Source organism: Oryza glaberrima, chromosome 12 (assembly GCF_000147395.1).
Source record: "Oryza glaberrima chromosome 12, OglaRS2, whole genome shotgun sequence".
Classification (NCBI taxonomy): domain Eukaryota; kingdom Viridiplantae; phylum Streptophyta; class Magnoliopsida; order Poales; family Poaceae; genus Oryza; species Oryza glaberrima.
Genome location: NC_068337.1, coordinates 21,108,388 through 21,128,397, shown reverse-complemented (window position 1 = coordinate 21,128,397; position 20,010 = coordinate 21,108,388). Strand labels below are relative to the sequence as shown.

At 42.1% G+C, this 20,010-nt stretch overlaps 3 protein-coding genes across 3 annotated transcripts; all 3 read right to left on the bottom strand.

Moving 5' to 3' along the window:
* Positions 1 to 6,473: 6,473 nt before the first annotated feature.
* Positions 6,474 to 7,491, bottom strand: LOC127757601 (osmotin-like protein). The gene has a single exon (XM_052283146.1). It carries the CDS (start codon positions 7,458 to 7,460, stop codon positions 6,771 to 6,773), a length of 690 nt encoding a protein of 229 aa, XP_052139106.1. The 5' UTR covers positions 7,461 to 7,491; the 3' UTR covers positions 6,474 to 6,770.
* Positions 7,492 to 9,696: 2,205 nt separating this feature from the next.
* Positions 9,697 to 14,955, bottom strand: LOC127757049 (importin subunit beta-1). Its single transcript, XM_052282469.1, has 3 exons — positions 14,764 to 14,955; positions 10,961 to 13,387; positions 9,697 to 10,857 (listed from the first exon to the last, which is right to left on the bottom strand). Exons 2-3 carry the CDS (start codon positions 13,378 to 13,380, stop codon positions 10,659 to 10,661), a joined length of 2,619 nt encoding a protein of 872 aa, XP_052138429.1. The 5' UTR covers positions 13,381 to 13,387; positions 14,764 to 14,955; the 3' UTR covers positions 9,697 to 10,658.
* Positions 14,956 to 17,258: 2,303 nt separating this feature from the next.
* LOC127757826 (CASP-like protein 4C1) lies at positions 17,259 to 18,413 on the bottom strand. The gene is made up of 2 exons (XM_052283410.1): positions 18,082 to 18,413; positions 17,259 to 17,965 (listed from the first exon to the last, which is right to left on the bottom strand). The coding sequence occupies exons 1-2, from the start codon at positions 18,397 to 18,399 to the stop codon at positions 17,735 to 17,737; spliced, it is 549 nt and encodes a 182-aa protein (XP_052139370.1). The 5' UTR covers positions 18,400 to 18,413; the 3' UTR covers positions 17,259 to 17,734.
* Positions 18,414 to 20,010: the final 1,597 nt, after the last annotated feature.

Here is a 20,010-nt window from a genome sequence, read left to right as displayed (position 1 = left end):
AGAGGGTGCCAGTGTGGTACCGTACAGTAATCTGCCATTGCACATTAATTACTAGGGTCTAGGGTACGGAGTACTTTAGTACAACCATAAGTTTTTCCCAACTTTAATCGTTCATCTTATTTAAACTTTTCTTATAATTAGTATTTTTGTTGTTATAAGATGATAAAACATAAATAATACTTTACTTGTGACTTATGTACTTAAATTTTTTTTAAATTTTTTTAAATAAGACAGACGGTTAAAGTTGAGCGGGGAAAATCATAACAACACTTAAAACGAAACGAAGGGAGTACTTCATAGTGGCCTAAGAGCACCCGCAATGGTAAAGTAATGTGCTATCTATAAAACATGTACATATCAGCAATAGACTAGATTAATAGTAAAATGTCTACATGGGTATCTATAGCTCTCTAATCTATTGCCTTGTTTTTCTCTATAGACTATCTCCAGGTTAGTAGATAGCTTTGCTCTCTCTATTCATTTAATTTCTTTCAAGTAAAAAAATATGTTGACATGGATCTCTTATAGAGAGCCTATAGATAACCATTGCGGGTGCTCTAAGCAACTCGGAGGCATGCCAAATAAGGTAAATTAATCGAGTATTATAATCTTAGTGGTAAATTAATAGTATGATATTTTTAGAACCTTTATATAAGTGAAAAACTATTTACACAAAATAAGTTTAGGGGACATGTCATGAACAACAAAGGGAGTAATATAACTTACTCCCTCCGGTTTCATTTTAATTGACGTTTTGGATAATGACACGGTTTACAAGATACATCTTTGACCTTATTTTTTTATTATAATATATATAATAAATAAATGCATGTTTACTTTTATTATAGTACTTTAAAAACAAATCTATATATGTTGTTCTAGTTTCTTTAAACTAAATATTTTTAAAGTTATTAAGAGTCTAAGTTATAAAAGTTTGATCTCAACCTTGTTCAAAACGTCAATTAATATTAAACTGAAGGGAGTACTCTAACAGCCGAAATGAACCGGTTTTTAGCTGAAATTTAGATTGGTGGCTGTAAAATAGAGTGGCCTACATTAACCAATCACTGCACTTTAGTAGGAGTGTACTTTATCCTTGATAGTGGCTTTTTAGCTAGTGCGTTTAATTTGCATGCGGCGTCGGCACATTGCGTGCGCTTAATTAATGTTTCGGATAGGTTCATAGGCACAAGTTTTGCAAGAATATTTCAGTATTTTCTCTTATGTCTAAATCCGTTTCATATTATAAATCGTTTAATCTTTTTCTTTATATTTTTTTTAAATTTAACTGAGTTTATAAGAAAATATAGTAACATTTTCAGTACAAAACAAATATATTATCAAAATATATTCCATTGAAGGGAGCAAATGTGAAATACAGTAATTCTACTTGCTTTCCTGTTCGATCGTTTTCTAAATTTTACTATTTGGTTTTGCTGATGGAAATTTCATTTTCTGTGGAATTAATTATTTTGCATTATCCGTATATTAATTTTAAATTTTTATTATACATAATTAGTGAAAAGATGGATGCATGGAGATCTGAGCACCGACTGGCAATCAGCTGACAGAGGTGTAGCACGGGCTCGCATAGGAAACTGGAGAGCCCATCAACTGGATGGGTCGAGCTGACAAAGCAAGGATTAATTTAGTTTAATGGAATCGCCTTGCCTTAATTACTTTAATCTAACCACCATTTCGTGCTTGGGGAATGTTCCTTCACATGCGGTTATTTCTTCATTAATTACATCTACTACGTGCGTATTTACAAGATGCTTGGGACGCGGGATATATGTATTCCTGTACCTTGGTTGGTGGCACTTCACTTGTCCTCATGTCATTTTTTTTTTTGAAATTACTTGTCCTCATGTCGGCACTGAGATATACTCATTGTAAAAAAAAAAAAACCGAATATAGAATTGGATGTGACGCATTCTAGTACAATATTAAGATTCGTAGTAATATGATGTGTCATATCCAGTATTGGTTTTTTATTAGTTTTTTATTGGATAGAGGGAGTAATGCTTTGCTTTGGGGTGCTCAGGGACTTTGGGTTTAGCCAACTTCGGATAGTTATAATTAGGGAGAAATTGTCCCTTCTGAAGTCTTAGCTAGTAGGCTCCGAGGACGGTTTTATATAAGGGAAGAGCTTATGCTGAGTTTGAACCAGCTTCTCGACTGATTTTTTACCCTTTTTTTTTTGTGAGAACGACTTCCAAACTTCGAATGATACACTTTTCAAATAACTTTCTGTCTAGAAATTTCTATTCAAAACTTGATAGATCCAGTTTTCAAGTTTTAAGTCTAGCGTTGGACAAGTGAGCAGTGTTACTCGGCTCGCTCGACCTCCCAAGCTTTCTTCTTAGGTTAGGCACAAGTGAAATGATTTGGTTTCACTAATTTCGTGTATTGCCAATTGGTAGTGCTGCGAGAAAGGAAAAAATACACGAAGAGTTTTCTACACATTTTTGGATGCAATTTTTTTAATCTTATGTGACATGTCATTGTACAAGGCATACTCGTGTGGATAGATGGATAGTTAGATTAACAAATGACTCACTAAACTTACATTTATATGAACATTTGCCAAGTAGAATAACTTATATGACACACCTAAATAAATTGGATGACCCTCCATGCATTTTACTCAGGTATAATCTTGTCATTGAGATAGACACATTACCTTTTGTTCTAACTTAATTCATACATGCACCACTGAGCATTATTAGCCACTAAATCGACTCAAACGTATCAAGACAGCATGCATGTAAAGGCCAACTTATTCTTAGATCTCTTCTGTTCTTTTCTTTTCTTGTCTTTTCTCCTGATATTGAACAGTAAGGACTGATATGTTTGTTAGGCCAGGCCAACTCATCTTGGGCTGGGTCATCACATTATCATGATTCATTTTTGATGGGCCTCAATACTGGCCCATCCATGTGTGCCAAAATTTTGCCCAAAATATCAGCCCATCAAAAGGATGGAACTTGTTGAGGCCCATCAAAAGGAGGACTTAAGTGGCCCAACAGGTTTTGGACCTAAGCCCTAATATAGCCTGGCCAGAGCTTGTCTTCGCCATTTCAACAACAAAGAATGTGTTCTTACTCCCTCGTTTTCCGCGTACACTTTTTTCAAACTACTAGATGGTGCGTTTTTTATAAAAAGTTTCTATATGAAAGTTATTTAAAAAAAATCAAATTAATCTATTTTTTTTAAAAAAATAGCTAATGCTTAATTAATTATACAATAATGCATGCTTCGTTTTACGTGCCCTCCTCCCGAACGCAGCCAAAAATGAAGTTTCACTTGTTCTACAGCTTCTGTCAGTGCTGTTCATTTTCTCATAGGAGTAGAAACAACTGACAGAGTTTTGATGCTATTTGTCATGTAATTTTTCCCTTCAATGAAAATGCTTCTATTCAATGATTCTTGGGCGAGCAAGCAAACTTTGGTGGTATTCAAGAGCGAAAACCGGCAAACTAAAATGTTCATTCTTACGGCGAAAAAGCAGAGAATAAGGCAGAGGAATTGGTCTTTATCTTTAAACTTTTGTAGATTTTTCTTTGTAGTACAGATTCCTCGGCTTTAACCACTGGATTCATGATTAGTACAGTGATTATGCATGCTATTTTACCCCAAACCTATAAAGCACCTGACACCCAAGAAATACTTTTGAAATAAATAGGCAGAGCCTACCAAGCATATCCGATGGTTTATTAGTACCTTGAAAGAAAGAAGTTAAATAAACAGAATTGAAAAATTTTCAAGTGAAGCAAAATGGTTTTGTGGGAAATTTAAGTAACTAGCAAAATGCCCGTGCTTTGCTACGGTGTATTAAAACTAAAAATATTTGTTTGTAACCGAATTTTTTTTACACTGCTTTGGTACTTTTGCTCGCTAGAAAAAGTCTCAAATGATAGAGGGAAATATAGCTCATAATAAATTATTATTCAATAGTGCGTTGCTACGGAGTAATTTCAATTAAAATCACAATAAATATTTTTAGGATTTAATTTGTGATATGAGTCCTTTTAGAGTAAGGCATTCTTGCTATAAATTTGCCAATAAACAACATGTTGAAAACAATATATTTCAACATCAACTAAGGTTTTATCGCAATTAAAAAAAGACTAACTTCCTCTTGTTGGGTAATTGTATTTTGTTAGGTAATTTTTATTTTTAGTTTTTCTATGAAAATTAGATTGGAGATATATTTGAGAAAGACAAAGTGGACTTGTTGTTTTAAAAAAAGACTAACCATACCAAATGTGGCCCAACAACTCAATCGTACGCTGTTAGTGCTTCATGTGCTGCGTGCGGCCCAGTAGTGCTGCAGCGCAGAGATGGAGGCCAGCTCGATGCGGGATTGATCCGAGCCACTCGTTTTGATGGACGGTTCGGATCGGTTTAGAATCCATTAAAACGGCCGGTACCAAAACCCTAACCCTATTTCAGTTTTTCCTCTCATAACTCCCGATCCTCTCAGGCTGAAATGGTGATGACGCACCACGATGGATGAAATCTGATTGTTACGTTTAATGCCCCCTTCTAAACTCCAACTCTAAACTTCAACTTTTTTGTTTTTCATTAACATGTTTCCAAACTACTAAACGGTGTACTTTTTAAAAAATAATATATAAAAGTTTTTTAAAAAATTCAAAGGAACCCATTTTTCAAATTTATAATAATTAATAATTAATTAATCATGTATTAATTGCTTGCTATGCCTTTTTTTTAAAAAAAATTGCCCATACGAGCGTGACGGTGGACACGAGCGGAGAGCGAGAGAGCGGCGCGCCTCGTTACTTCCACCCGCCCTTATCTCGTTACTTCCGCCCGCCTCTTTTTTCTCTTCTCCGCCCGCCCCTATCTCCTTCTCATCCGGCGACTCCTTCCCCCTCCCCTCACCCTCTACGCACGCCGTCCCCCTCCCCCTTCCATGGCTCCTTCCCAGCACCCTCTTCCTCCGTCCCCTCCCCCTCCCATGACTCCTTCCCAACACCCTCTTCCTTCGTCCCCTCCCCCTCCATGGCTCCTTCCCCATGGCCAGCAGCACCCTCTTCCTCTCCGTCTCCTGTGTGGTGGTAGCGGTGCTCTCCCCTCCGCCGGATCCAGTGGGAGGGGAGGCGGTGGCGGCCCGGTTTCCCGAGGGACGGGAGGGGAGACGGTGGTGGTGGGGCGGCGCCCTCCCCTCCGCCGGATCCAGTGGGAGGGGAGGCGGCGGTGAGATGGTGGTGGCCCGACGTCCGGATCTAGCGGGAGGGGAGGGGAGGCGGTGGCTGCCCGGCGTCCCAGCGGCGGCGGCGCCCTCCCCTCCGCCGGATCCAGCGGGAGGCGGCTGCGGTTCGACAGCGGCGGCGGCACCCTCCCCTTCCGGTTTGGTTTTTTTATTTGTGTTCTTGTAGTAGTGTTTTCTCTAGGATTTGGATAAAATTTGTGTGTATATGTTATAGTTTTCCCTCTCCTATTCAATTTGTATGATGGAATTCCGGATGGGATTTTGGTTGTGTGTATATGTTTCAGTTTTCCCTGTCCTATTCAATTTGTATGATGGAATTCCGGATGGGATTTTGGGGGCGGACAATTGGGGGGGGGGGGGGGGCACGGACGAAAAAACAGCGCACGGAAGAGGTGACGATTGGAAAAATACGAATCTTTTTAATTAGTTAAGATTAACTCGCAGAAAACGAAAACCCAGCTGTGGTTTATTGAATGTTCCTGATTCCGGAACAGATTCGAATTTGAAACACAATCAATTTGTCTGGTACTCTCAACTTGATGAGCTCCTTTTACTTTACCGGCTTTGCCCGATTTCCTAGACAAGTTCGTACTATAATTCAGCTAATGATGATGACATATCGAGCTAAATCCCCAAATTTCAACTTTGCCTTTAGTTAGCCAATGCAAGGCACTTTTCTCTGCAAAGAAGCAAGGTATATATGCATGTCAAAAGTTAAATAAAGTCATATTTATGTTTAGTCGTCATAAAAATAGAACCATTCGTATTGATCGATTGAATTCGCACACGGTACGCGCATCAGCCGCTCGCGCATGAACTTTTAATTTGGATTTGAGGCCGTGTTTGAACTTTTCTACTAGCTAGATTGGATTTTCGAATTTGCGTCCTTCATTATTCAGTTTTTGAAAGTATAATTTGCGGACTACCTGGATTGATCAACTGTAGTCGCTGTTGTTTTTCTCATGGAATGAGGACTAGCCTCCTCAGCTTCAGAAAAAAAAAATGAAGCGTAGAAAAATGTATTTATCAATGAAAGCGTAGAAATTTCACAGAAGTTATATTAAGTATAGAGTAGTATATAACTTGTCTATTTTGCGTTAATTAACGCGGAGCAGGGACGATAACACATAATGTTTTTACTTAATTATCAGCTCTATATATATAACAAATTACTTTCTTGATAATATATATGATGAAATTTATGGTAAATAACGAATTAAATACACCATGCAAATTCATCACAACACGAGAAATTTCATACTGATTGATTATTTTTTGCTAGCCATTGCTAATGGCGTAGCACATCGAAAAACAACACAGACGAACACCAAGTATGCTCCAAGCCAAAGCTCGAGCTAATTACATCTCCACAGCCACAGATCGATGCTAATTAAGACTAATTAAGTAGTAATTAACATGCTCAAAGCCACAGCTTAATTGATTAATTAATTTATTATTAAGCCCATGCATGCGTCAGCATTAGGCACGGGATTTCTCTTCTCGCCGTCGTCTCGCCGGCGAAGCGAGCGATCTAGCTGGAGGCGACGACGGTACGGATGAGCATGTCGCTGGCGGCGGCGGCGGCGGCGGTGAGCATGGTGGGCGGGCAGAAGATGACCTTGAGCTCGCCGGGGGAGCGGCAGCTCTGCGGCACGGGCTCGACGTCGCCCGGCGTCGTCCTCGTCAGCGGGCACCGGCCCTTGAAGTACTCCGGCGGGCCGCGGCAGGCGGCGCCGTCGGAGAACCGCTGCCCCAGCGGGCAGTCGCAGTTGAGGTCGACGACGCAGCCGAGGGCGGGGCACTGGCCGCCGCCGACGGCCTGCGGGCTGACGACCACGGGCACGTTGAAGCCGTCCACGAGGCTGACGCTGTACGCCGCGACGTCGCCGCCGCCGTGGACGCTCAGCTGCGCCACGGTGGACGGCGGCGAGGCGCCGGTCTCGCACCCGGCCGGCGGCGACGCCGCCGCGTCGCAGCCGGTGCGCGCGGCGACGCGGCCGGACCACGGCGTGGGCGGGAAGGCGAGGGAGATGAGGGAGTTGGGGTCGAGGCGCGCGGTGTTGTCGGAGATGGGTTGGCCGGAGGTGGGGGTGACGAGTGGCCACACCGGGTGCGGGCACAGGTTCTGGATGGTCAGCGTGGTGGCCGCCACCGCCGCCGGCGAGGTCGCCGCGGCGGCGGCGGCGAGGAGGACGGCGACGAAGGCGAGGGCGCTGGCCATTGCTAGCTAGCTAAGCTGAGTTCTTGCTTGGAGTGTGTGAGTTTGAGTGATGAGACGAGCTGCTTTTATAGGCGAAGTTTGGATTAAAGAAATGAAGTTTAGGCTAATCCTAGGATAGGATTGAGTCTTATTTGAGAAGATTGGGACTTTAACCCTTTGGATTTTTCTTCTAAGATAGACAAATTAGGGGCTAATTTGAGGGGGGTTTTTTAGAGGGGGCTAATTTGAGTTGGTAGCCTTGTAGGGATTAAACTAGTTGGTTACTCCTACTTTGGTTTGGTACATATATCTCTGATGTAAAGGATGGATTGAGTTTCATTATAATTATAAGGAAGAGATTTATATTGATTGTTTCTGTTAAAAAAAACTGCCTTAGAAATTAGATAGTTATGTTCAAACTACATTAAGGTTGATTTTGATTTTAGGATTAATTTTAGGTGCTCTTTTCCGCACTTCCATTGTCTCTCTTTTCATGTTTGCTAAAAGGCCAAGTAAGATATCTATCCAAAACTATTTTTAAAAATCAAATTTGAAATAGTTTTGTTTTACAATGAAATGGGGAGGCAGGAATTAAGTGACAACCAAACTGCATCTGGCATATGGAAAATACACCATGCAATGGGTTGGATGGAAGAAGTGTTTCATTTATTGCCCCTGAACTCCTGAAGTCTATCTCGGTTAATTTCTCTCATTTTTATCTATGCTAAAATGCTGTACTAGTACCTCTCAAAGCAATCTGAACCTTTTTGTAATTTGAATTCTCCAGTCTGAACCAAGAATCATCCTTAATAACAGAGGGCATTATCAAACAAATCATATCAGCTGGCTGGTCAGAATCTGGAACTGAAGCTGTATTTCTAAAGCTATGTGATTGTTCCTGAAGAGCAGAGACACTTGGAACAAATTACGTTGGAGCAAATAAAGAACATGTCTTCAGAATTCAAAATCAGACTAATGCGACGTGACATGAGGGAAAAGAGAGAAAAAAAAAACACTCTCAAAGGCTCACCCACATATAAAATCATGTGGTTTCATAAGGAAGCTGTCTTACTCTCATCTAACTTCCACTTCCCATTCTAGTGTTATCGCCAAGCCTATGATTCATGCAAAAATAAAAGCATATTGGGCTATTGGAATAGAATTGCAAAATGAACATAAGTATATATAGGTAGTGATGTATGACAGGAATTTGTTTTTTTTCAGTTCATATTAGGTATTTAATTTATTTTAAAACTAGAATACATCAGAACTCAGAAGGTACTTCCATTCATATCCTTCATGGTACTGCTAGTACCCTGAGAGAGAGAGGAAGAGTGATAGGAAAGAATATTAATACTTGGAACCACATGTTCTTTTAGCTTAGCTTCTTCCTAAAACATTGTCCATACAAGTATATACAAACAGTTATAACAATGCCCAATCAAAATATTGTTAGTGCCAAAACCTGAGCAAATTTTAGCACTAACATTTCTTTGGTAGGGTAAAGTTGTATTTGGTTTCATACAAACTGGAAGCCAAAACTTTCATTAGAATTTAGAAATTGCCAAATTGAACATTGGCAATGTTAATTATTTGGCTTCAAACTAAACAACCGTGCCTACTCTTCAAGCTATTAAAAATATTGGTAGGGCACGTTTAGGCTTCAATCCAGAACGGCCCATAATACATTATATCTATGTAGAGAGGGATGGCTCCGATCACTAATGCATTATACCTTTGTAGAGAGGGATGGCTCCGATCACTGACATTTGTAGATGTTCAAATCGGTTTAGCTTCAGATAACTTCCTCTTGAAAACTTACCGAATCTGACCGCAGTGGAATCAAGAAGTCTGAACTTGCATGTGGCAGCCAAATAATACGCATCCCGCAGTGGCAGTGCAAGTGCAAAGAAAGAACAGAAACAAACGACCGATTTGATGATCGATGGCAACCGCGTCGAGAGGAAACTTCGCTGGGTTTGCAGTTCGCACTGCTACGTGTGCTAAACGTAGCGCACTACTGCTACTAATGCACACATCCATTTCTGCAAATCGAACAAATCGGCCAACGCGTCTGTAGTTTTGCCAACCAGCAAACCTGAGGCAACTTCACCACTCGGATAAACAGAAAATTAACAAATGAATCAAATTCATCATTCAATTTCGAAACTTTACACTAGGCAGTAATAACTGTATATACAGCCACAGAGGGACTGGGCACCAAACTCTTACCGAATCAAACCATACGAGCATACCATGCAAGCAAAACACCATATCATTTCAACGCATTTCACCATATTCTCATAATATGCCAGCAAATGATATGACACATGGGGGGAGAGAGGAGGCAGAGCTCCATAGAATAATACAATTTTTGTAAACAAATTCAACTCGGCCAACCGCCTCCCAAAAAAACCACTCCAAGACCTATAATTGTTTTTGTTTTTCAGCAGCCCAGCTTCTTCAAGGAAACTGAAATGGAGCAGAGGATAGTAACCCAAAAAAAAGAAAGAAAGTACAAATGCCTGCTGCTCCGATACACCAGGAAATAAAACCGATGCACGCGAGGACTTGTACAACGGCGTGCTGTACCGGACCGGACTGGACCGAAGTTTTGATAAAAGGTGAACTCTTACAAAACAGACCAAGAATGAATGCAAGACAATGCAAGTGAAGAAAATGCTAGGAAATTAAAGAAAAGCTACCAGCTAAGGGAGGGACAGAACGCTCAGGTCCGACATAATGAACTTTGTCGCCCTGAGCTAATACAAAATAATCCTGTGACAATGCATTCGAGCCCTCTTTTTGCTTAATTGAAACATAAGCAACTGGACCATGTATCGAGTGACCATCCGACCAAAGTTCGATGCATGCAATGAATGCAATGGAAAACGATAGCACCCAGACCCTACGCATGCCAAGCCATGCCGATGAACAATCGGGATGCCAGGCAACTGTAGAAGCTCATCTCACCTCCAGTAAGAAATGAAGGTTCTAGATGCCTTAAGCAAAGTTAGCAGGCAGCCAACTTAACCCTCTCTTCTGCAGAAGTGATAAGGACAGGCTGACACATGTATTGATGCATGAGTTAGTGAGGACCTCCGACTCTGCTGTAAGGATGGGTTGACTTCTCCAAAGAGCAGGTCTAGACATGATGCAACCAAGACCCGGACATGACAAGTGGAATGATGCATGTGCAGACTCGAGACCAATGTGACCTCAACCTGAAACCGCACGGCTGATTGCAACCCTTGCCCAATCAGCTGACTCTTTGACCAGTGGATCATCAGATGCTAAGCACTCCTCCAAAAATCTCTTGCTTGAGATAGATTGATTGATCAAAGGGCCAGCATGGACACCCAACGTGTCCGCGAGATCTCCCAGTACACCTATCGCAGTCTTCATCACAGTATCATCCCTGAAAAGCATATGACATCGATTTAGATTTTGGTAGTTAACTAAAAAAATCGATGTTAATAATGAGGATTGCAGCGAAGCAAAATATAAAGTTAAAGACTTACATATCCTTCCCATTGTAAAGAGCATCAAGGAAATTAAGAATATTGGGAGCATACTGCATCAGTAATTGTGTCTTAGGGGAGCTCTTAAATCCTTGAAGAATACCAGAGTATGCTTCCAGTATTCCATTCCTTAATTGGTTGGTGTAATCGAGCATTTCATCATCAGCTGCAGCAGCATGCGCCGACAAATCTGCTGCACTTTGTAGCATGGGCATGGCATATATCAAATACTTCTCAAAGTTCTCCCCAATTGCCAGTGCAATATCACCAAAGCATGAGAATATAGGTGGCTTTACAGATCTATGCAACTGATTGCTCGACAAGTCCTTCAGGAGTTGGGTCATGATTCCATCACAGTAAGGCAGAATTTTGTCCTCCAGTGCCCTGCACAAATCACCCACAACACCCACGGTAATGGCACAGACCTGATACTCCTCAAAGTTCTGTAGTCCCATCTCCAAATACTGATAAAACTGAGGCATGTACTTCGAAAAGTTTGGACCTGCCGCATATGCCAATGCACCAATAGCAAGCATAGCCTCCTCATGCACAGTGGCGTTTCGACAGGCAAAAACTCTCAAAAACAGTTCCATCATTTGATCGGCATATTGCAAGAAGGAATATTTTGTTGACTCCATCGCTCCCAACTTCTGGATTATGACCTGCAAACAACCACAGAGAAGGCCCTGCAGTTCGCTCCGCTTCTCCCTCTCATCAGTTGATAACTTTCCTGCCTCAAGTGTCTGATGGAGCTCCATCATGATCACAGGTACCAACTGCATAACAATAGGGCCTGTTTCTTCAATGGAGCATCTGACAACTTCATTTAGAGTTTCATAAGCTGCAGTACGCAATCTGGATTCTCCAGCATCTTCCCTATGAGTAACAAAGAGAAGGCTCTGAATAATATCTTGGAAGAAGGGAGTTAGCGGCGAAGCGGATCCTGCATCCACATAGCCTTGAGCAAGGAAATAGAGTGCTCCGCATGCCTTCTCTGCCACATTTGGGACATCCTTCATGCTTTGAAGAAGCACGGTAAGTATTTGCTGACAGTTCTCAGATGTGATAATAGGAGCAGTTTCAAGTGCAGAACCATGAAGAAACTCAAATATTCTTCCAAGGGTCCAAGCAGTTGTGTCCTTCACATGGTTACTTGGGTCATTCACCAGTGCAGACAACATAAAATTCAATGCGACATTAACAAGAGGAGCAAGTTTATCAGCTGATGGGCCCTCCAAAATGGAACCGAAAGCATATGTTGCAGCCTCCCTGTGCCTCCAATCAGGCTTTGTTATGTTCTCCTCAACAAAAGGCATCACAAGAGGTACAATATCATCCCCAACAGTTCTCGCCACAAGGCCCAAACAAGTACCCCCAGCCATTGCAAGATTCCAAGCACCTTCATCCAAGTCTTGGTCTTCCTCCTGCTTGAGGAGGGTCTCTAGCAGCATTGGCACTAAGGCAGGAAGTGCTTGCTTGATAAAATAGTAGCAAGGAACATCAGAGTCAGCTGTAAACTCACTACTGTACTCATCCAAAATGTCAATTTCCTCATCACATATGGAGCTCCAAAATTCAATGGCCTGGAGTGCAACTGACTCCTCATCTCCCCTAACAGCCTTAGCAGTAATATTAAATATGTCCTGCATGTACGTAGCCAGCTTGTCATAATAAGTGGATGAGATAGCCACCAAGCACTCGAAGGCAGCCTGCCTTATCTTCACATCAGTGGACTGAGTTGCTTCACAAACAACTCTCATGATATAATCACGTTCCATGTCGTTGGAGAAGTTAACCTGAGCAAAGCCCAATGCATTATACAATGCCCGTGTTGCTGCAAGCCTCACATCAGAATTCCCTTCAGAAGCATTCATACCCTGAACAACAGCAGTAAGAATTTTATTGACTTGGTCTTGGTCAACAGCTTCTGGAGAAACTTCTTCACATAAGTAGCCAAGTGTCTCAAGCGTCGCTTGCTTGACATTTGGCTGGACCTGATGTATGTTTGAGAGCAACGACGCAATAAGTTCAGGCCATTGCTTCTGTGGAATCTCAATTCCAGCAACCTTTGCGATAACTTGAGAAGAGGTAGATCTGGCACTTGCAACAGGAGATGAGAGAGTTTGCAAAAGCAATCCTTTAATCTGTGCCTTAACGCCAACATCTAGTGCCAGCCATCTCTGGAAAAGCTCATTCTTCCTGTGCTGCTCCTTGGCATCCAGTGCATTCTTGAGAATCAAGCCAGCCAACCTCCGGCTTTCCTCAGGTTTCTCCTCATTGGCCAACTCATTTGAGAGGGAGAACAAGAAACCTGGGAGGTTTTGCTCCTGGAACTGCTTAAGGCTTTCTTCAGCAAGCTTCCTAGTCGCGCCATCAGGAGATTGTGCACTCAAGAGAACTTGAGTAATATCCAGTGACATATTGACTCTGAGACCCCAAAAAAGGAATTAGATAAACAATCATGGCTCATGGCAAAAAAGTATTACACATATCTAACATGTATAGCTTCGCAGAGATGCAAAATAAACAAGACCAACACATAGTAAAATCATCTAGAATACCAACTGCAAAGCCACACAAGCTGCACTATGTTCCTCTATAATGCAAAGTTAACAAGATACGCATATATCCAGAATTACACTTAGTAGATATACTTTAAGCATGCCAATTCATAAGGAGAAAAAAATCATCTGGTACAGCAGGCAACATGAGAAAATAAACCACAAGATGCTAGTTCATTAATAAGATAAAACAATAAACATGCAAGAAATGAAGTATATATAGACAGTACAATAGATAAGAATATGCCAATAAATTGCTGGACCAGAAAATAAAAAATACGCCAATAACTAAACAACATACTGTAGAAATAAGACGATGTGATACAACTTCGAAGCATTCGATTGGCACAAAAGCTAATGAGCTTTACAAGACCATGTATGATGTATCACAAATACCAGCATAAAAACACTAAGGGGTTAATCATTCATCGATATGACCTCATCCTATATACAAGATTCTATTATAAAAAAGTCGGTGTACTGTGTTAGCTTACTAGATTCCAATATAACATAGAACAATAAAATCAACAGAGGAAAGACAGGAAAGCAGTGAGACACAATACTTGTGCAGACGAAAACAGCCGGCCACAATAAAACAGTCCATGGCATATTCATATTATAAATTATAGTATTATACTAGCAGGAATCAGCTGGAAGCTATGAAAATAGGAGCTGCTGCATAAAACAGGACTAGCTTGGTCCCCGGACAAATTTAGGAATTAGCTTTAGCTCTTACTGAAAAGGTAACAGCATGAATGAATGAACGAGTTCTAGGGGGCTAGACTGCTAGAGCTACACACACAGTTCAAAGTACAGCTAAATAGAGGCAGGAATTTTGGCACGAAGCAGTTCATAGCCAGAAACACTTCGACCAATTCCATCCGTAAAAGGAACACCAGAAACACGAATTCATCGTAGCGTTCGATCGAATCTGCGAGACGCGACTAGACCACACAACGAATCTAAGCTTCCCACGCGGAGGAATCGCCAACTACACGAGCTCTCACACGAGTACTCCGCTCAGATCTAGCAACCCCGCTCCCGAAACCGATCGCACAGTCACACAAAAAAACCGAGCAAAGCGCGCGCGCGCCCCCCACCCAAATCCACCGACGAATCGGGAGGCGGGCAAACCGCGGGACGGAGATCGGAGCCGAAGATCCCGATCAGATCGGGACCGGGCCCCAGATCCAGCCGCGGGACGGAGATGGAGGAGGAGACTAGGGTTTTGACCTCACTTACGTCGCGGGGGGGGTGTGCGGGGGGAGAGAGAAACCGCAGCGGTGAAGCCGCGCGCCCGCCGCAGCAGACGTCGACAGCCGGAGCCTCCTTCTCCGCGCGCGGGTGGCCCCCCTGCCGCTGGCCCGATCGGCGGCGCGCGGCGGCGGCGGCGAAGAGGAGGAGGAGGAAGCGAGAGAGGAGAGAGAGAGAGAGGAAATCAAATAATGCGGGGAAAAAGAAAAGGGAAAAAAAGGTGGCATCTTGGTGTGGTGGGGGCCACGTCACGGCGCGGGGGTTGGGGGGATGTGAGCCGTCGGATGGGGATCGGACGGCGTGGGTGGTTGGGAGGAGGGTTTTCGATTGGGTGGGCGGTTTTTTTTTTCCTTCTCGTTTGGTTTTTTGGGTTTGTTTGGAATTGGACGCTACCGAGTTTTTGCTTTTCGACGAGTCATCAGTTTATAGCAGTCAAGTCGGATTTTAACTGCAGTTTCCATCGGTTACTGCTTTGCCTTTTGATAATTTTTTATCTGTTTTTTAGAAACTTGATAAACAGCATTTCATTGATATGTCTAAATTTTCTTTTTCATATGTTTAAATTTCTCATATACGAGGAGAATCATTATCTAAAAAAATCAAGGAGAATGTCTAATTATTTTTTTATTTTTTGGGTGAATATTACCTCTGTCCTAAAATACTTGTCATTCTAGGTTGTTTAGCATGTATTAATGTTATAAGAAAAGGACTATAATTCCCTTTTATAAATAATGCATGATTCGATGTGAGATGTTGGTTGGAGGTAGAATGGGGAGAAATTTAAATTGGAGATGGTTGATGTGACAATTAGTACATTAAAATGACAACTATTTTGGGACAACTTTTAAATGCTAGAAAAACAAATATCATGGGACGAATGAAGTATTGATTTAGTCTCTAACTTTCAAAATTGTCTATTTTGAGTGCTTAAATTGTTTTACCCACTCGAGATGTCATGTCAGGTGAAATCTTAATGGATAAGTAAAAAAAATAAGACTAGTAGACTCCTTCGCAATGGACAAAACAATATTCTTTATATTTCAAAATAACTCAAATAATAAAAATATACATAAAAAATATGATATTGGATTATTTTTCCAAGACAGAGGAGGCAAGTAAGGACTAACCTCCCCATAATTTTGTATACTTTGAAATGCTATTGTCACCGTATTCTTAGTTCATATTATTTTTAAAATCTTAATGTCTATAATTATTGAGTGAATAGTTGATCTTGCAACACCGTACTCGGCACTAATATAAAAGAGACAGAAATTAAAGAATAAATCGACCATCTACTTTAATACAAAATTTAAAACTTATGAGGAACCCATGACCAATAATTCTAGCCGCGCTCCATGATCCAGCCGTGCGTGACGGAGCATGGACTTGGACGGTTTCCGGGCTTCTCTCTTTTTTTCTTTTTTCTTTTTTTTTTTTTTCCAACGAGGAAGAATCGCCCGAAACAACTGCAGCAGCTCAAACCGCGTTTCCAGCTAGGCCATCAAACCTTTATGTCGCTCCAGCCCATCAAACCTGGCCCACCTCGGCCCATATTAACATGGGCCGAAAGCCCAGCCCACCCCACATGCCTGGCCGGGCCGCAATTTTTGTTGCACTTTGCAGTCGCACACGCCCCGCCCGTCCGTATGTCCAGTTCGTCGTCGACGGCCATTTTACGAGCATTTTTACCTTTTCTTTTCTCTTTTATGATTTTTACAGAGTAGATCATTCGACTTATTTAGGTGTGACATAGGTCATTTTTCTTTAAAGATACATGTTTAGATCAGTAATGTGAATTAAGTTAGTCATTTACCTATCTAACTATATATAGAAAACATATTTTCTCCGTTTCACAATGTAATTCATTCTAGCATTTTCCACATTCATATTGATGTTAATGAATCTAGAAATTGTGGGAAATGCTAGAATGAATTACGTTGTGAAGCGGAGGGAGTACCTTGTACACATGACAAGTTACGTAGGATTGAAAAAAAAAATCACATCTAGCTAGAAATGTACAGAAAATCCCCTGTGTATTTTTCCTTTTCTCATGATACTAACAATTAGCAATACACAAGATTAGTGAAACCAAGTCAGTTTTGATGAGTTTTAGTTATCCACCCTCTCTCCCTTACCATCAAACCCTAGCAGCTTTCATCTCCTCCATGTTTTTATTCCACTCAATTACATTGTTAGATCTTGCAATCACTTTGTAATGTGTGCATGAGTATATCTTGCAATCATAGGTAGCATGCCATGTGTAAGATATACTCGTGTGAATGGTTAGTTTGTGTTCAAATGGTGAAGTTGAGAACTAATCCCTCGCGCATACAAAAGAGAGCGAGTCATTAGCGTATAATTAATTAAATATTTGTTTTTTCTGATAAATGGATTAATATGGTATTTTAAAGCAACTTTTATATATTATTTTTTAAAAAAATGTATCAGAAAGCGTATGTGTGAAAAACAAGGGAGGTGTACTTAGCCTTAGACAAGAATAGAACTCACTCAAACTCACATTAATACGTATTTTAAAAGTAGGTGACCAATATGACACACCTAATTAAACAAGTTGAATTACAATTACACATGCGCGCACACCGTTACACGTACAAATCGAATTGATGATATCGGTCGTTTTGTTTGAAATTGCTGCATATAATATAATTAATTAATAAGCTTCTCATTTTCTTCGATTTCTTTTGCTAGTTCTCTTCTCGTGCAACTTGCAACAGCAGCACTCACACAAAATACACATAGCACTCTGATACTATATATCTAATCGATTTGCATGCAGCTTAACACATACTGTAATTAATTAAGGCTAGGCCGCTAATTAATTAAGCAGCTAGAGCTATCCAAGGTCCAAGCTAGCTTAGCTAGCTCGAGGCGAGCATGACACTGCAGATTTTCATGCCCGAGAGGTGTTTGTTCCGGCGACCGGAGTACACTGAATTGGTCAGTAGGGGGAGGAGGACGGCGAGGCCGGCGAGCGCGAGCCGGTGGCGAGGAAGCAGGCGAGGCGGTACCCCGACGCCGCCGCCGCCGCCGCCACCGCCGCGAACCCCGCGAACCCGAGCCCCACCGCGATGTCCCCCTGCACGCACGCCGTGCCGCCGCCGTGTGATCCGCACGTCGCCGCCTCCCGCGCCGCCGCCGCCGCAGCCGCCAGCGCCATGTACCCGAACCCCTGCACGCGCGCACATCCAGTTCATCGATTCCATGGCGATTGCGAGCTAGCTAGCTAGCTACCGGAGAAGAAGAAGAAGAAGAAGAAGAAGAAGAAGAAGAAGAAGAGACACCTACTTGGTCGTGGCCGAAGTCGAACCAGAGCTGCATGGCCTCGGGAAGGAGCGTGGCGCCGCCGGCCACCTCCCACGCCGCCGCGGCGACCTCGAACGCCGAGTAAACCGCCACGATGGCGTTCGCGGCGAGCAGGAACCTGAACGGCGCGGCCCGGAGCGCGGCGCCGTCCGTCGCGGCGAACGCGGCCGCGGCCACCGCGAAGCACAGCGACGCCAGCCGGAGCAGCAGCATCACGCCGGCCAGCCGGCGCCCCGCCGCCTTCTTCCTGCCTGATCCCTCCCCCGCCGCCGCCGCCGCCGGCGATGACGACGACGGCATCGCGACCGACCCACACTCTCGCACACCTTCTCCACCACCTGAAATTATATAGGTCGCCGCCTCGGCCCTCGGGTTCACGAGCACGCTGACGTGGCGACGCAGGTGGGGCCCACATGGCAGCCTCAGAATGGGAAGGGCAAAAAAGAGAGAGGGTGCCACGTGTGTGATGGCTGTTAGGCACGGACATGTGAGGGTGTTAATTGTGTCATTAATGTGGAGCTGTAGACTATTTTGCGCTTGTGACACTCGTACTATAGTTTCCTACCACTTACTGATGATGTAACCAGTCAACAGATTCTTTCTGCCTCCGAGGAGGGCCCACATGTAAGGGACGATATATAGTCAGAAAACAATTACATCAAAATCAATCTATATTATATATATTCCTCTATTTTGAAATATATAACTCTGTTTATTTTTCATATAATATCTGATCATTTATATTTTTTTAAAAAAATATGTATAAATTTTGTTTATTTTATCGTTTATCATCAAATAAAATATAATTTAACTTATATTTTTACATATTTTATACTAAATTTTAAATAAAAACGAATGGTTAAACGTTGTGTGAAAAATCAACGGCGTTATACATTTTTAGGAAGGAGATGGTAAATTATTGTTGTTTGTATGTGTGTCTGTGTTTGGTTGGTTCATCGCGTCTTAATCTATCGCCATGATTATCATTCGACGAATCCAAATGATATTTGCAGCAAAAACCATGTCATCCAAAAATCAGTGCCATCTGTACCACGGCTGAGTGGTGTAGGACAATCGGTGCGTGAGGAAGATGTTACACGGTTAATCAATTAAGGCTTTGTTTGTTAGGTATATAAGGCGACGTTGACACAACAGCTTAATTAGCTAGTTTCATCTTGATAGTATGATTAATTGATAGCGTGTGAAATTGTGTGAGAGAGGGTTCCCGTGATTTGAGACAGATAAAAAGCAAATTAAAGGAGTGTTTGTGCATGCTTGGGTTGGTGGCTACCAAGGCCAGCTAGCCCAACTGGCGTGCCAGGTGGAAATTCAAATGAACTTGGCTTTTGACCTTTTGCTTTTTTGACTTTGAACTTTGTGATTTGTACATGCAACCGAAAAATTTGTGACAGTCTTAGATGTCAACTCATCTATCTCTCTAGCTCGGTGAAGTGTTTGATGCTAACTAGATGAACTTGACCATGACGGGATAAGGAGATGGGGATCAGGACGAGGGTAGCGGCGAAGCCACCACCAGATGTGAGGTTTTGGATAGTTCCGTAGGCTTAACTTAAAAAAAATACAACCAATAGAATCTCCCAAATATTTGGGTTCCACAACATTTCTAGCTCTACCACTATATAATGGTGATTGGTTGGTAAAGAGAGAGAGAGCCACCATGGAATCATTCGACTTTGTAGGTCTTTAATATGCATCACCCAAAATTAATAAATTCTAAATAGGAAAACTATTTTTCTTCAATCTTTAATATGATTGTAACACGGAGTTCAATTTTAACATCGGCGAAATTAGGTTTGTAAGTTGCAAGAGGATTCACAAAACCCAACTACTAAAAAAACAAAAACAGATAGATGGTTTGTTCGGTTTACATGTGAACTATTGGCTACTTTC

Coding starts and splice junctions, on each gene's coding strand:
- LOC127757601 (XM_052283146.1), bottom strand. CDS start 7,460: ATGGCCAGCGCCCTCGCCTTCGTCGCCGTCCTCCTCGCCGCCGCCGCC.
- LOC127757049 (XM_052282469.1), bottom strand. CDS start 13,380: ATGTCACTGGATATTACTCAAGTTCTCTTGAGTGCACAATCTCCTGAT. Junction 10,858..10,960: donor CTTTACAATGGGAAGGATAT/GTAAGTCTTTAA, acceptor TATGCTTTTCAG/GGATGATACTGTGATGAAGA.
- LOC127757826 (XM_052283410.1), bottom strand. CDS start 18,399: ATGCCGTCGTCGTCATCGCCGGCGGCGGCGGCGGCGGGGGAGGGATCA. Junction 17,966..18,081: donor TCGACTTCGGCCACGACCAA/GTAGGTGTCTCT, acceptor GCGCGCGTGCAG/GGGTTCGGGTACATGGCGCT.